The sequence below is a fragment of the Zea mays genome, chromosome 5 (assembly GCF_902167145.1).
Source record: "Zea mays cultivar B73 chromosome 5, Zm-B73-REFERENCE-NAM-5.0, whole genome shotgun sequence".
Lineage (NCBI taxonomy): Eukaryota > Viridiplantae > Streptophyta > Magnoliopsida > Poales > Poaceae > Zea > Zea mays.
In genome coordinates, this window is record NC_050100.1 from 33021263 (window position 1) to 33038223 (window position 16961).

General features: G+C 40.8%; 1 protein-coding gene and 1 long non-coding RNA gene across 3 annotated transcripts; one reads left to right on the plus strand and one right to left on the minus strand.

Moving 5' to 3' along the window:
- The first annotated feature begins 8420 nt into the window (after positions 1-8420).
- Positions 8421-9537, plus strand: LOC103626195 (uncharacterized). Its single transcript, XR_552763.2, has 3 exons — positions 8421-8529; positions 9257-9319; positions 9455-9537. It is a non-coding gene; the product is annotated as an uncharacterized lncRNA (long non-coding RNA).
- A 3230-nt stretch (positions 9538-12767) lies between these two features.
- On the minus strand, positions 12768-16301 carry LOC100193596 (uncharacterized). 2 transcript variants are annotated; one of them, NM_001138699.1, is made up of 6 exons: positions 16075-16301; positions 15888-15967; positions 15501-15615; positions 15353-15405; positions 15126-15254; positions 12815-13139 (listed from the first exon to the last, which is right to left on the minus strand). In NM_001138699.1, the coding sequence occupies exons 1-6, from the start codon at positions 16116-16118 to the stop codon at positions 13000-13002; spliced, it is 561 nt and encodes a 186-aa protein (NP_001132171.1). In that variant the 5' UTR covers positions 16119-16301; the 3' UTR covers positions 12815-12999. The 2 variants fall into 2 exon arrangements, with proteins under 2 accessions (XP_008681159.1, NP_001132171.1); XM_008682937.4 differs by lacking the exons at positions 15888-15967; positions 16075-16301 and having other exon boundaries at positions 12768-13139; positions 15501-15830.
- Positions 16302-16961: the final 660 nt, after the last annotated feature.

The following is a 16961-nucleotide window of genomic DNA, read 5'->3' on the forward strand; positions in this document are numbered from 1 at the left end:
ATTTATAAACTACTGGTAATTTGTGGTCTTCTTAACTTTTAGCTTTATCTATTGTTCTTTCTTTTAGTTCTTCCACCTAACTAATCGGTGTTGTTGTTCTCACCTATTGGGTAATTCTGTAACCTGTGGATTTATACATCCCTTTAATCACAAGTATATATTCATCACTTTCTGTCTTTCTAAATTGGTTATTCTGTAAGTTGACCATGTTTTATCTCAAAAGAAAAAGACATACTTAGTATAGTACCTCATCATATTAGTAATATATTCATCACTTTTTGCCTCCCACTATGACTGTCTAGAGGTACCTAATGCTTATGTATTGAAGAAATGGTATTTCAAAAACCTATTGGGTTCCTTTTTCCCTCTCCTTTAACAGTTCAATAATGTACATATTAGTGACCTGCAAGCAGTAAAAATCACAATATTAGAAGATAGCGGTACGGATACTGGCATCACATATTACAGCTACAGTTTAGGTTTTTTCAACATTATAGCCACATCTACCGAAGACAAGCAGCTTTTATATTAATCACTTTTTGCCTCCCACTATGCTGTCCAGAGGTACCTAATGCTTATGTATTGAAGAAATGGTATTTCAAAAACCTATTGGGTTCCTTTTTCCCTCTCCTTTAACAGTTCAATGTATAGATTAGTGACCTGCAAGGAGTAAAAATCACAATATTAGAAGATAGCAGTAGGGATCCTGGCATCACATATTACTGCTACAATTTAGGTTTTTTGCAACATTATAGCCACATCTACCGAAGACAAGCAGCTCTTATTGCTTAATTACTTTTCTGGGATGTATCCACAATTATGAACCTTCCAGCTTTTCGGTAGATGTCTACTTAGAATTTAAGTTTTGAGGATCTTATTTACTAGATTAAACTTCAGCAATAGACATTAATCTAGAATACCCAATTTATTGCAATCTAATTATCCGTCGCATAACTCTTTTTCAATGTCTAGCTTATATACCTCTGCTCGCGCGGACAAGATATTGCTAAAGGAGGTGCTCGCAGGGAGGAGGACCTCAACGTGGTGGGCATACTTTGCAGGTTGAATTCTTTCTAACCTTATTAAAATCTCATTCTTGTAACATGAAAGTCATATATAGTTTTCTGAATGGGACATATTTTAACTAAACGAAACAATGTTTAACACACAAATTACTGTTCATAAAGATTGTCCACGTTTCTAAGCAAACTACTCTAATTTCATATATTTTGTTCTAGGTCAAATAGAATTTCAGGTATTCCTTAATTCTTTACACAGTTCAATTTAAAACTATGTCTCAGGCTCTCAGCTGCATATGTCGGGTCAACTTCCACACTCTCACTTATCTTGTGCTATTCAAGCTTGCATCTTTCTATGCCCTTTGATTTTGACTGCTCCATAAGGACAAATGATTATCATTGGATCAACATTTTCCAGACGTCTACTCCATGGAATTCTTTAGTTATTCCAAGATTTCGTCCACTCGTTTTAAAGGTTTTAGGTGAATTCATTGAATTTATAGGCTCTGATTTCGATGTCCAGTTCACCGATTGGATTTCAAATTGGTTGTAAATCTCAGCCTAGCTGATGAGGAGATGCAGCTGCAGGCGTTGGATTCCGAGAGTTGATTTATCAGACTTTTGTTTTTTTTAAATGCGATCTCGGTTCGCCTTCCTTTGCACTTTTGTTAGTCGTTAAACTGATCTACAAGGTTGTCTGTTCAAAAACTATAATTTTGATTTTTGTCCTAAGAGGGATATTTATGTGACAGATGGTTTTAGTAGTGCTCATGTCACTTGTCTGTCTTAATTTTTCATCATAGTGGGTTGTTATTTTGGTGCATTCTCATGCTAAGTTTGCTTCAGGCTGCAGAGATAATGTCCAAGGAAGGAATCAGTGCTAAGGTAATTCCTTTTGTAGACGTTATAGTTTCACTGATCAGTGCACGCGCCCAGGTACAAGTTGGATTCCACGCGCCCGCGCCGTCCGCGCAAGTTTGCATCAAAGCGCTGGGGAGGATGGAATGGCAGATTTGCATTAAACCAGCGACACCACTTCATAACCAGCAGGCAGACAGCACACTCCTTCAGATCGGTGGGATGTTCGAAAAAGATAAGCCCTTGTAAGTTGTAACCTTTGTATGCATAGTAGGCAATCCTTGTGTAGTAGAACCCAGGGATGAACATTACAATGCCCAACATCATGAAGAAAATTCCCGATACAACATAAAGGGCCATAAGTTCAGGTAAAGGGAGTAAAAATATTCATGCATAAGCACAACATACAAATCTGATGTTGGGCATTGTAATGTTCATCCCTGGGTTCTACTACACAAGGATTGCCTACTATGCATACAAAGGTTACAACTTACAAGGGCTTATCTTTTTCGAACATCCCACCGATCTGAAGGAGTGTGCTGTCTGCCTGCTGGTTATGAAGTGGTGTCGCTGGTTTAATGCAAATCTGCCATTCCATCCTCCCCAGCGCTTTGATGCAAACTTGCGCGGACGGCGCGGGCGCGTGGAATCCGACTTGTACCTGGGCGCGTGCACTGATCAGTGAAACTATAACGTCTACAAAAGGAATTACCTTAGCACTGATTCCTTCCTTGGACATTATCTCTGCAGCCTGAAGCAAACTTAGCATGAGAATGCACCAAAATAACAACCCACTATGATGAAAAATTAAGACAGACAAGTGACATGAGCACTACTAAAACCATCTGTCACATAAATATCCCTCTTAGGACAAAAATCAAAATTATAGTTTTTGAACAGACAACCATGTAGATCAGTTTAACGACTAACAAAAATGCAAAGGAAGGCGAACCGAGATCGCATTTAAAAAAACAAAAGTCTGATAAATCAACTCTCGGAATCCAACGCGTGCAGCTGCATCTCCTCATCAGCTAGGCTGAGATTTACAACCAATTTGAAATCCAATCGGTGAACTGGACATCGAAATCAGAGCCTATAAATTCAATGAATTCACCTAAAACCTTTAAAACGAGTGGACGAAATCTTGGAATAACTAAAGAATTCCATGGAGTAGACGTCTGGAAAATGTTGATCCAATGATAATCATTTGTCCTTATGGAGCAGTCAAAATCAAAGGGCATAGAAAGATGCAAGCTTGAATAGCACAAGATAAGTGAGAGTGTGGAAGTTGACCCGACATATGCAGCTGAGAGCCTGAGACATAGTTTTAAATTGAACTGTGTAAAGAATTAAGGAATACCTGAAATTCTATTTGACCTAGAACAAAATATATGAAATTAGAGTAGTTTGCTTAGAAACGTGGACAATCTTTATGAACAGTAATTTGTGTGTTAAACATTGTTTCGTTTAGTTAAAATATGTCCCATTCAGAAAACTATATATGACTTTCATGTTACAAGAATGAGATTTTAATAAGGTTAGAAAGAATTCAACCTGCAAAGTATGCCCACCACGTTGAGGTCCTCCTCCCTGCGAGCACCTCCTTTAGCAATATCTTGTCCGCGCGAGCAGAGGTATATAAGCTAGACATTGAAAAAGAGTTATGCGACGGATAATTAGATTGCAATAAATTGGGTATTCTAGATTAATGTCTATTGCTGAAGTTTAATCTAGTAAATAAGATCCTCAAAACTTAAATTCTAAGTAGACATCTACCGAAAAGCTGGAAGGTTCATAATTGTGGATACATCCCAGAAAAGTAATTAAGCAATAAGAGCTGCTTGTCTTCGGTAGATGTGGCTATAATGTTGCAAAAAACCTAAATTGTAGCAGTAATATGTGATGCCAGGATCCCTACTGCTATCTTCTAATATTGTGATTTTTACTCCTTGCAGGTCACTAATCTATACATTGAACTGTTAAAGGAGAGGGAAAAAGGAACCCAATAGGTTTTTGAAATACCATTTCTTCAATACATAAGCATTAGGTACCTCTGGACAGCATAGTGGGAGGCAAAAAGTGATTAATATAAAAGCTGCTTGTCTTCGGTAGATGTGGCTATAATGTTGAAAAAACCTAAACTGTAGCTGTAATATGTGATGCCAGTATCCGTACCGCTATCTTCTAATATTGTGATTTTTACTGCTTGCAGGTCACTAATATGTACATTATTGAACTGTTAAAGGAGAGGGAAAAAAGGAACCCAATAGGTTTTTGAAATACCATTTCTTCAATACATAAGCATTAGGTACCTCTAGACAGTCATAGTGGGAGGCAAAAAGTGATGAATATATTACTAATATGATGAGGTACTATACTAAGTATGTCTTTTTCTTTTGAGATAAAACATGGTCAACTTACAGAATAACCAATTTAGAAAGACAGAAAGTGATGAATATATACTTGTGATTAAAGGGATGTATAAATCCACAGGTTACAGAATTACCCAATAGGTGAGAACAACAACACCGATTAGTTAGGTGGAAGAACTAAAAGAAAGAACAATAGATAAAGCTAAAAGTTAAGAAGACCACAAATTACCAGTAGTTTATAAATCTCTATATTTTAGTCCATATTGTTCTGTCACTGTTATCAGAACATTTTTTATTGGCCTCTTGCATCTTTTGGCTTCAAGTGAAGTTTTAAGTTACATCACTTGAACACTTGAAACTAATAAATACTAAATAGCTAATTCATTGTGTCTAATAAACCATGCTGGAATGGATATGATCCTACTCCTATCGAAAGAAAGAAGTTTCGTTAGCAGGATTTATGAAAATAAACCTCTGTAAACTATAATTTATGCAACTAAAAGGTAGCAGGATTGTATCGGTGAAAACAGTGCAAAAACAGATCCAAGATTCTGGGGTTCTCCAGCTGTGGCTAAAATCAAACGCTGCTGAATTTGTGAACAAAACTGAAACTTGCTCACCATTTAGGGGAAAATAAACAAGCTAAAACAATTTATAAATTGGGACGCATGGAGTAGAATATTAAAGAAAAATTGCAAAAAGGTTCAGAACTTGTGAACTGTGTCAAACAAGCACAAACTTGATGTTTTCTTCAACTTTCTAATGCTAACCAGGGATGAGGCGAATTCATTTTGCCAATAAAAAACCCTCAAAACATGACATAGTAGCAGTAATGGTCATTACATGGATTTCGTTTCAAAATAGTTGGTTGGAATTAAATTAGCTAAAATTTGTAGACATAAGTAGCGGTCAAATAGATTATAACTAATCAATAGCCTTATACTTGAGAAGACGAATAGGCATAGAATGAAACACCAGGCACATGGACTTACAATCTGTCCAATTAAGATTCCTCTACTGTCTTGAATTTTCCTTTTCTAAATCTAGAATTTTCCTCTTCTGTAAAATAAAAATTAGCTTGATGAATGAGAGAACTAAATACTAATTGCTGCAAACTGAAATATCAATTTAAATGATATGATGTGTCAGTTTCTGGTGGCTTTCTATAGCCCATCTATCATAAATTTTCATAGAGCTTTGAAAAGAAATAAATATGCATACTTTCTATTTAGCTTTGCTTGAACTAAATAGGTCATCATGCTGATGTTGATCTTCATATCCTTTTACTATGGTTTGATAACCCTTTGCCAGGTCATCAAACGGTGCATGGCTTCAGAATCGACATATAATGCTGCAAGCAATATAATGAAAGATCGGTAAGGCCGAAGTCAAAGAACCACTGAGCAACGAAATATATACAGATAAAACCAGAATGTCATTCACAAGAGAGGGGGTAAACTCACGGCTGAAGGGTAAGGAAGGAGGAGAAGGGGAGGAGATCAAAACAGGCACCACCGTTCTGGCGCACAGAAAAGGCCTTCGTTGGCAGCTGCGATCCAGGCCAGTGCGGCCTCACGACGAGCAGTGAAGAGTATCTGTCACGCCAGCAGCCGCTCTTGACTCGATTCTAAAGAAAGTAATCGTTTTATTATATCGAAGAAAAGCATAACCAAGGATGGTAATGGCAGCTCCTAGTGCATTAACAGGGCTGACATGCGTGTGGAAGATAATTATCTGATAGATCCCAAACACATGATATTTCAAACAAGATGTGCTCAAGCATGTATACAATGTAGCAAGAAAATTGTACCTGTAAACATTTCCCATTCGTAAGATCAGCTAAATATCAGGCACTATGGACATGCCATCGGGGCAGACATGACGTCCCAAACATATGTTCTTAGCTATACATGGAACTTTGAGCTCGCTAATCCAAAATTGGGGATGGTGATCCTACCAATATCATTGCAAAATTTGCTTAAGTCAGCACAAAAACGATCACAACAACTAAGGATAGCAAATTCTGTTCACATAGATCCTATTTAAAATGACCAGATAAGAACACATGGTAAATAGGTGAAAGGAAAATAATGAAATATTACTGAAGGCAGTTGCCCATTCAAGATAGGGCTATCAGGACATCACGAGTTCAGTGTAACTTTATAATTGAGATACAAATCTTTCCAACAATTGCTGGTCCAATAATATTATTTACATTGTTCACAACCTAGAAAAGGACAATATGACTTATTAGTCCAATATGAAAAGAGAAAAAACCCATAAAAACAGAATGGTTGTAACCACTAAAACATGTTAGCTGTGGATTCAAAATCTAAGCCAAAAACTACACTTAGTTAACTGAAGTTTAGAGCATATACTTCAAAAGCTTCTCAAAATAAATTTTATTGCACATAAAAGGTGGAGGATAGAAATGTTGGTTTCTATTATATAAAGTTAACCATAACCATTGGAATATTGGATGCATGAATGACTATGGTGAATACGAGTGCATGGCAAATAAAGCTAGTATAATACCCTCAGACTGAAATATAAACATTGGTTGGTTAACTAACCTTAAGAACACCCTTGCCAAAATAATCAGATCCACCATTCCTCAATTTGAAAATGTTGACATATATGAGCTCGGGTCTATGCAATTACAAGTTAGTCTACTTATGACCATTGCAAAGTATCATGGACTGACCTCAGGAGTCCAGCATAGACTTCAACTAAGTGAACACTGAATAAGCAGTAAGTATACTGTGAAATGTAGTTATTCAAGTATAAATGCCAAAGCTTATACAAACTATGAAACACTGCAAACTGTATCTTCATACAAAGGGTAAAGCTATGCGTTGAAACCCCAACTTACTTAACATCCAAATCTGAAAAGCATTCCATCTTAGTGAACAGCTGAGACCTTGTGTGACTGCCAAACTTCTGTGTACAACAGTCATTACAACTCTGAAAGATACTATGAAACAAAGTATAAATAACTAACAAATTTGGCAAATGCTGACTCCAGTTGCCCATGAGAAAAACAATACCTGTACCCATATCCATGCACCTGATGTATGCATAAATTACAAAATTCTAGAAACCATGGATATTAGTTGACCAAATCCCTAATCTCCCAATGCAAAATCGTAGGTCTAGGCATGGGGAGAGAAATGTGATTCAGTTGTTCAACCTTTCAAAGATGCATGGCTGCTTCTGGGGGAAACAACAACGATCACACGCCCATGACGCCGCAGGCTGTGGATGTCCTCGTGCGCCGCCTCTGACCCACCGCACCTTGTAGCTACCGGCGACCACACTCTCCTCGGCGAAGGCCTTCGGTTCTCGACGCAGACCCGCTCCATGAATGTGCGCATCACCGCATGCAACCTTTCGACGACAGAGCCGATCCAGGACGCCCTCCGACCCTGGCACGCGCTCCCGCACCAACACCGATGGACCTGCAACAGTCCACACCGCCGCACCCAAGCCGGACTACACACCGCGGCGATTGCCTCCCTGCTCAGAGATTTCACAGCAACCGCGAGCGCTGCCTATCCCTTCCACCTTGGCGTCGCTGCCCTCCTCATCCTCGTCCTTGTCCTCCTCGGGCTCGACACAAGCAGGGAGCGAGGGCGGCACGAAGGTGGATTGGAGCCGCGAAGGCCATCGTCACGCGGGCCTCGTCGACGTCCTCGACTCCTCGTCATCGGACTTAGCGCGGGTGGGAAGCGGGGGCGGCGCGGAGGCGGATCGGAGCCGCGGAGGGTTGGAGACTTGTGAGGGAGAAAGAGGAGGCGTCGGCGTGCTAGCGGTTGGGAGCATTGCGAGGTTAGGGTTTGGGTACAGCCGTGCGGGTGGGTCGCGGGATCGGACGACTGGTGAGATCGGACGATTGAAAAACATAATGAGAAAACAGACGATTGAGATTACATAACGGCAGAACGGCAGGCTACTTTTGCTGTCTTAATAAGTAGTAGAGATTTCAATAACTGGTTTAATGTTTTATATCACTTATTTCAATAACTGGTTATTATATTCTCCAAAAATAATAAATTGAATTCAACATCTTAGTCAGTTTGGTGATATATATTTGGAAGAATATTTTATCAAATATCTGAAATCTGGTATTCATATTTGAGTATTTGACATGAAAAAATACTGTCAATTTTACTGAGAAACAGAATTGTTCACTTTATAGAATTTGGCAATCGCTTATCTTTGACTCAATACCTTATGACCTCGGAAAGGTTTGAACCCGTCAGGGACTAAAGATGCCAAAGGTATATTGTTTGTCTTCTCATTCTACTATGCTATAACTATTTCTCCTCTACTGTTTTTTACCCTACGAACTGTGTTGCCCATTTTATTCTACACTACATCTACTTAAACTCAATTGTTCAGTGTCATAGCTTTGCTGGAAGCCACATGACATATTACTTACATGCCTTCTTAGAGTCTTTTAGTTATTTATGTAATCTGTATTATAGGAATCATAATTAATGTTGTTTTATAACAATAAATTTATATTGTTGTTTTTTAGTCAGAAAAAATGTTTTTCATTTGGTCAATTAGCTAGCGACATGATATTAAGTGTTGTAGCGTGGTCAAGGGTTAGCTATGTCTATGTGCCATGTGTTAAAAGTATTAGGCTACAAAAATCCGAAAATGTCTTGATAAAAGCAAAAAATAGTAGGACCATTGAAAATTTAAATTAGTATCGTTGTTACAAGTTTACCCAACTTTGAGTATAAGAGAGCACAGTTCAGCCCCTCGTCTATCACTTGTATGTAAGGTGAACTGTTTTGTTTTTCTACAGCCCGACCAATGTGCCTCTAAGCATATTCCCAACAGGTTAAAAATAAAATTAAACTACAAAACACCCTTTTAAATTCTTATAGATTTGCGACATATCATGAATGCATTAGTCAGTGTGGTACCAGGCTTTAACATATTGAAAAATGTATACATATTTTCCCCCCTAGCTCATTTTGTACACCTGTTTGTCAGGTTGAAGAAGGGTCACGAGCAAAGAGGGCATTTACTATCCTTTGCGATCTTCACCGTTGGAAGGTATGGTTTGATGAACACACAACAAATGCAATATGTGATGCTTGTTTCCACCCTTCCTCTAGGTATATGTTGCAGATCATTTTTTAAGAAATCTATTCACTACTCCCAACCTAAAAAGATTGTCATTACACACAGGATTATGATAACTGCAATTTCATTTCTTCTTGGATATGAGCTCCACAAGAGGATGAAACCCCTCTCTTCGCCATATGTATAGGTAGCTCTTTGCCATATGCGAACACATCTACTGTGGATTAATATGCAACAACTGTTAGTGTGCGAATTATAACCTTCATTTACCCTTGTATCATTGATGTAGTCATGTTGACATGGGTTCATGATAACTTTCATATTATCGAAGTCAATAGCTCTTATATGAAATATCTCACCTCAGGTTTCACTACTCTTCCATTCAGGTTCAACAAAAAACTCTTTAAGAAGGAACCAGAATGGTTTTGTCTATGAGTGTACATCGATAAACCACACTGTATCTCTTTTCACAGTTAAGCATTTCATGGTTTAGTGATTTACATATGTCCTTAAACCACATTGATAAGTCCTTGGTGAAAATTAAGAGAGTTCATGGTAGGATAATGTGCTGATAATTCACCCTGGTTAAACACCTGGCCTTTTGGTGTCCCCTAGGATGGTATTGCCAAGCAGCACACCTGCTCTACAGCTTTGAGTTATGTTTAGATTTATATATGATATATATGAGGTTCCTTTGCTCACATGTATTTGCCTGCACCTATCTAGGTTTAGCTCTGTTGATTACATCTTTTGTGTAGGGCTGATGAGCTATCCCCTGATGAGCTTGAGCGCCTCATGACCATGGTTGGTTGATTGCCAACCCCCCCCCCCCACAGTTCAAGGTCCCTACCTGGTTCCTCAACAGAAAAAAGGACTACAAGGATGGTAGATTCTCTCAGATTGTTTCCAACGCCCTTGACAAGAAGCTCAGCTTATGGATGACCTTGAGAGGCTGAAGAAGACCAGGTTAGTCTATTACCGTTAACATATTTCTGTGACAAGGCTACTGATGTTTTGCGGCTATATATACATGCCAACATGCCCACATAGTTACTGTCACGAATTTGTTGAAATATTAGTTGCATTTTTTCTCTTCATTACTGTTATCGTTCATGGTTTTCATAATTGTACACAACTTTTAATAGTTGTTCAATCGGTGATGAAACTTGCTCATTTGTGTTAGGAACTGTCATCTGTATTTTGTTGTATGCACTCATTATATGACACAAACCCCTTATGGCTTGAGTTTTCTAGGAACCACCATGGTCTGTCACTACTGGGGGTCTGCTTGTCCGTGGCCAGCACACCAAGACTACCGAAAGGCATGGAAAGACTATATGTGTGTCAGAGAATAGATAAAGTCAATTTGGTGCCTACCTTGGATGTTTATTATCTGTAGGATAGATGAATCGTTCTGGTTTATGAAACTTTTGTTGCATATTCCAAGCTGGTTGAATTGAATGTTCTTAAGAACCAATGTCATTAGAAAAAATAAAGATTTAATAATTTAAAATGGTCTTACCACACGAATTTGGTATATCATAGTGATGTTTATCGTTCCGTATCTATATTTTATATTGATTTTTAACTTCCGTGGTAATGCACGGGCACACACCTGGTCTGTGATGATGCATGCAGTCGCAGCTTCAGTTCCACGCTACAGATTATACCGCCACACCGCAGTCCGCAGGTAGCAGCAGCTCTCGCACGGAAGGAGTTTGGGCCAGGCCAACATGAGTCTCAGCATGGGCCGAGATTCCTTTTCATTAAACCTGAAAACAATCTACAACGTATTATTTATCATTGGCGAGTTGTTTTGGGGAGAATACGACGTCTGACAAGTGATGCGTGTGTGTGGAATGTGAGCCATTTGCTTGGAAACACACCATGCATGTAGGCAAACACTGAAATCCAAAGTATATATATTTTGTAAAACTGTATACTAGTATATTTTTTTCCTTCCAACGAGCTGCTCCAAAAGTACTTCTGCATCCATCCAAATGAGGCAAGACATCAACAATACCATCACCATTTCACTTGGACCTACCTTCCCTGCCACAACAACTACTACTGAGAAGTCTAGTCCTTTTAGTCGTTCAACCTATAAACCATGATCGGTCATTACAACAAATGCACCATTAATCAATGACGGACCCAGGATTTGAAGACAGCCTAGGCGAAATTACACTGCTATACTCTACGCCTGTGCCTAGACCCTTTGCTTCTCTGCTTGCTTGCTTGTGGGTATGATGTTTGCTTGCTTCTGTCCATTGTCGCAGCCGAGACAGCCCAGGCCACCGCCTGTGGTGCCTGGGCGGTAAGTCTGCCACTGCCATTAATCTTAGCTCGAAATGTTAAGTCAACCCTAAAATTGTATGCTCGGTCCATTGAAAGGGCCACAGCAATCTGTTTGTGATCTTGCAACTAGTTTTGGGAATATGGGTCGAGAGGCTTTTGGGCTAGCACGAGCACGATCCGAAAATAAGAACCCAAAGTACAACCAAACACGAAATGATATGGGCTGAGCTAGCACGGTCCAAAGGTGAGCTTCACCGGACCTCAAATTTCGGCGCATGCATGGAAAAGGCTTGGGTCGAACTGGACCAATGAAGCACACAATATTTAATTTTTGTAATTAGTAAGCTATGAACTTTATATGGTTATAGTATTTAGACTTTATGTGGTTCAAATATGTGGACTGGGTTTAGTTCGGCATGGCCCGATGAAGGCCTGACGTGCTTTAGGGCTAGGCTAGGTCATAGTTTATACTCTTTTTGGACTGTCACATCGTGGCCCGAGACTGTTTGACTCGAAGCACGATGGTCTCGGACCGACCTAGCTCAACTCCTAGCCCTACCTGCAACCACCCACCCATAATACACCCATCAAATCGCAACTTTATCACAATTGTGATTTCAGCTTCCTTTTTTGTGATGCTTAACATGGAAAACAAAGTCGAGCACGAAACAGTCAAGGGAAAGCAGGACAGATTCGCTGCGCCCTGCCGGGTTGCAGAGGAAGAAGCTTGACGGTAGGAGCAATGACGCTTCTGTATGGGCCAATAACCCTAGGCTTTACCACCCCCACGCCCCACGCAAGCCTGCCGGCGGTGTTGAGGGCTGTGCTTCATTCACCGTGCCTGAGCTGCGGCTTTCTTTTCTCGCGACTCGCCTAGTGCAAGTGCAAGCGAAACAAACACGCCTGGAGCTGTCCGGCCAGACTACGAAAACGAGTGGCACCAGTTTGAACGGAATCTCTGCCAATCTGTTGGTAGCCATCAACCCACATCAGCATCAGTGCTAATCAAGTGGTGCCCACAAAAGAATTTGCGAACCAAACAGCGGTTGGCTTGAGGCCTAACAGATATTCCCAAAATACCCTTACGTTGCTTAAACAGGCAAGCAATCCACATCCAATGGACGAAGCCACAACCTTGTTTTTGCCTTTCCTTGAAACCAAAGCACAGGCATGCAACAGCAACTAGAAATTCAATCAGACAAATGAAGGAAACAACATTGGAGAACATACAAAGTACACTTATTTACATGACATCCAGAGGTTTTTTTTTTAGTTTTTCAGTTTTTGTTTACTTGCAGTTTCTGCAATTGGACAATGTATTGATGAGCTGACTGCGCTGTTTCCTACTCAGACTAAGGATCAGGATTGCCAAGTATAGCTTCGTCCCCGGAGTCGTTGTCGTCGTCGTCGTCATCGCTAAGCTCTTCGTCACTGGACTTGTCTTCCGGGGTGATGCCAGCGTCCTCTGGTTTAGCATACTTTTCACAATATTCTGCAGAAGCATGTGAGAGCAAGTTGTCACCTTGGTGTCAATATTGCACAAACATATTTGACCAATGATGAACAAAGTAGTGCTCGAAGATATGGCTTATTAAAATGCAATAGAAAGAGATTTTGCTTTATTGCCTCATTGGTGTTGTGAAACTGGGTGCATGGTGCAATCAAACTAAAGAAACACTGAGTTGATGGCACCAAACCACCCTATCACTAAAAGTCTCTGTCAATATACAGATTAAGGTCTAACATCAGGAATACAAAAATCAATAACCTACTAATAACCCAATAGATGTCAACAGATACATAGTGCAAGTATTAACTAATTCAAGCAAGTGTACAATTTCAAGTTCAGTAATTATCTTAGCAGGTGAACTTTATATTGAACAACAATTATTATAGTGCCATGCAAACTGGCAACAATTAAATAAATCATCCCACGACCCCTGCGTCGCCAAGCCTTCTCCCCACTCCTTTCCCCTCGCTACCACTGGAGCACGCCACTGAAGTCCGGTGGTCACAAGGGCGGCGCCCGTGAGGCGCTTTCTGGCCACGGGCAGCTATGCCACCTGATCCGACACCCGTGGGCTGGGTTCTGCATGGATCCAGTGTCCCTCAGTGTGGATCTGTTGCAGCGTGGCTTCGGCGGTGGCATAAGGCGTGGATCCACATATTTATCTTGCATAGACATTCTTCAAAAGACTAATGGAGGCTAAATCTCAAATGGGGCATATAAACCTAGATATACCAGTATCTGGGATGTCAAATAAGAAACACACGCATCTCATATCTTTGATTCCACTCGTCTTGTGGAGATTCCACCACCCCACAAATTGTTTGACGTTTTTTTTATCTTCACAATCATTATCATGGCATGCCAGGTTAAAGCAGAACCACTCAATTCCAGGTATCTGTAAAGGTGGTTTTCAATCCTCAGAAATATATAATGCCATGCCAGTTCAAACTAGAGCCAGGTTTAAGCAGATTCTCTAATTCCAGGCGCCTGTACAAGTACATCCAAGTTTTAGGAGGTTTCATCTGCAACAAAGGACCTCGCGTTCTGTGATACCTCTTAGTCACTTTGGTCAAATCACTTCAATGCCAGAACAAATAGTTGAGAGGAAAAGATGGAAATCGGGCACACACAGACTTGAGAGCAAAGCAATTTGACTAGGGTTTAGTAGAAATGTAGAACTGGTAGCAGACGAATAATAGGATAATATAAGTTGGAGATTTGCGCTATATTAAGGGACACGGTTTTAGTAGAATATTTGAAGTTGCAAGCACATATTCTTCAGACAGTGCAACGCTTGCCCTCTTATGTTCAAGTCAGGTAACTAAATATTGTGCTCTAGAGCACCCACAGTGTGCCAGGCTTGAAATATATTTTCTTTGCTGTTCCTGCATCGATGCTTCATCTCTGGTTTGAGCCGCAGTGTAGGACATCGATGACTGAACTCTGTTATCATGACTGCAACACGAAAAACCAGGCACCGGAATGCAATGTTGATGTTCGAATACTCTCTTTCCTCTCCGGACATCATTTTGGTAGCACACTGCGGGTGGTCTTATATTTCCTCAAACTTAGTAATCGGTAGTACCTTCTCTTAACAATATTAGTCAGCAATGTAGATTTTGGAGACCTTGGTAGATTGTGTTGTAGTGTAACTTGAACACGATAGGATTAAGATAACTCAGTTTGCTGTTAACTAATGTAAAAAAGCGAAGTTATGGGAAAAAAGACCAGAACTTCTCTCTATGATTTGGTGCACAAAGAGCCTGGTTGCAAGAGAACATTCTAGTGTGGGTTACACTCGATAAGCAAGTATTTCAAGGTTGCAATGCATATGACAAAAAAAAGAATGAATCTGTAGTAGAACATTATGGCCAGGTAGACCTGGAGGTGATGCTTCAACCAAACAATATCTTAGAACTATAGACTATGTACTGAAAACAACCATAAGATTTTACTGCAGCACTGTACCTTTCACTTTCTGTTCATAAACAGGCCGATCACGCATCATCAGTGCTGCAGCCTCCCCATTTAATGGATCAGAAGGATTTGGGTACAGCAACAGCTGTGGAAGGAATACTTCAAAAACATTTACTAGATCTGCAAAAGAGAAATGTAGAAAAAGATCTTGCTCAGACTATAGATTGTATAAGATAAAGTGCTCATAGCAACAATAGAAAGGAAGAGAGTATTCTCACCAAACATTGGGCTCCATGTCTGGTTTATGACATCCAAACAGACAGAGCCAGACCTGCATTTTGCGACCAAACAAGAGTAGGTAAGGAAATGTTAATTCCTTGAGCTTCAACTGCAATAAGAAAAGTAGTTGAAGACCATAACGCTCACATCTCATCGACATTCGGGTGATAAATCTTGTTGATGAAGCCGATGGACGGGGATTTGTAAGGGTATGCATCAGGCAGTTCTACCCGAACCTTCCAGACACCACCTTGGTAGATACCTACCAAATGGAGTACGAGTTCGTGTGAGAGAAAAAAAAAAGTATGACTGAAAAAGAAAGGACGCTTCAGGTCAACTGAGCAACCAATCGAGGATGAAGCTAAACGAACAAGAATATCTGAACACGATCGACAGGGTAGATTGGCAGTTCTCCGGAAACCCATCTCCCCCCAGCCCACGTGGATCATCAGCCCGCCGGGAGGCAGAGGGAGGGGAGAAACCGGGATTCGGCGCGAGAGGGGGGAGGCTGGGATTCGGCGCGAGGGTTATTACTTTCGGCCGGGCCCTTGAATTCGACGAAGAATTCCTGCATCCCGTCGTTCACCATCTCCACCTTGTAGTCGCTCATCATCCTGCGATGCCAAGAAAGCCGGCAAGGAAGGCCAGATCAAGAAAAAAAAAACAAGCAGAACATGCCGAGGGAAATTGGAAGACAGACCAAGAGGTCCAGTATCCTTACAGCTTCATAAGGTCCATCTCGCGGCGCTTGCTCGGGGACGACATCTTGCAAAGCGGAGAAACAAGCAGAAGGGCCCTCCTCTCCGCTCCGCTCCTCGCCTTGGGGATAAGAGGGAGAGAGAGAGGGGTTGCTCAGCCTGGTGCCTTTGACGGTGCGTCCACGTCGTCGTACGCCCTCCCCCCTGCACGAGATTTATTTTATTGCAGCCGCCGAGATGATGAGATGGGAGAGCGAGGGGAGGGGGGCCTGTGGAAGGCGAGAGAGAACGTGCGAGACAAGCACAGGGCGAGGAGGAAAGGGACAAAGCGAACGTAGCAAAACAAATGAGAAATGAGTCTTACGAAACGCAATCAATCACGCAAAACGCCTCCGGTGATCCGTGATCCTATGGCGCCTTTATTCTAACTGTCCTAATTGGGCCTTTCTGAATTTTTGCTCTGCGTGTCGAACTGGAGGTAGGGCCGGGTGGTGGTGGTTTGTAAATAAACGGTTAATTTGCGTCTGTTTTCCTCTCGCTAACTACTGTAGGGTTGGACACTTGGACTGGGCCGGGCAAAACCTAAACCGGTGCCTGTTTTGGTTCGGCAGCGGTGGTGGTTAGTGCTGAGAATATGGGTGGTATTTTTTAGGCAGCAGGAGCACGGTTTAAAAACATGAGTAAGTATGCTCTGACACGAAATAATATGGACTGAGCTAAAAACATGAGTCTAAAGTCAAGTCTTAAATTTTGGCCTGTTGGGCCCCAGCATGGCACATACGTATGGGTCTTGCTTGCGCCGATACGTCCTAATAAATCATATATTGTGTAGTTTCTTTAATTTAGTAATACATAGACTTAATGTTGTTGTAACATTTAGAACTTATGTGGTCAAATGCTACTCATATTG

Bases quoted from the DNA above. Each gene is read 5' to 3' on its own strand.
- LOC100193596 (XM_008682937.4), bottom strand. From the start codon at position 15,802: ATGATCCACGTGGGCTGGGGGGAGATGGGTTTCCGGAGAACTGCCAAT. The intron at 15,406-15,500 runs GTGAGCGTTATG...CGCAAAATGCAG, and splicing joins CACCCGAATGTCGATGAGAT to GTCTGGCTCTGTCTGTTTGG. The intron at 15,255-15,352 runs GTGAGAATACTC...TCTCTTTTGCAG, and splicing joins GACATGGAGCCCAATGTTTG to ATCTAGTAAATGTTTTTGAA.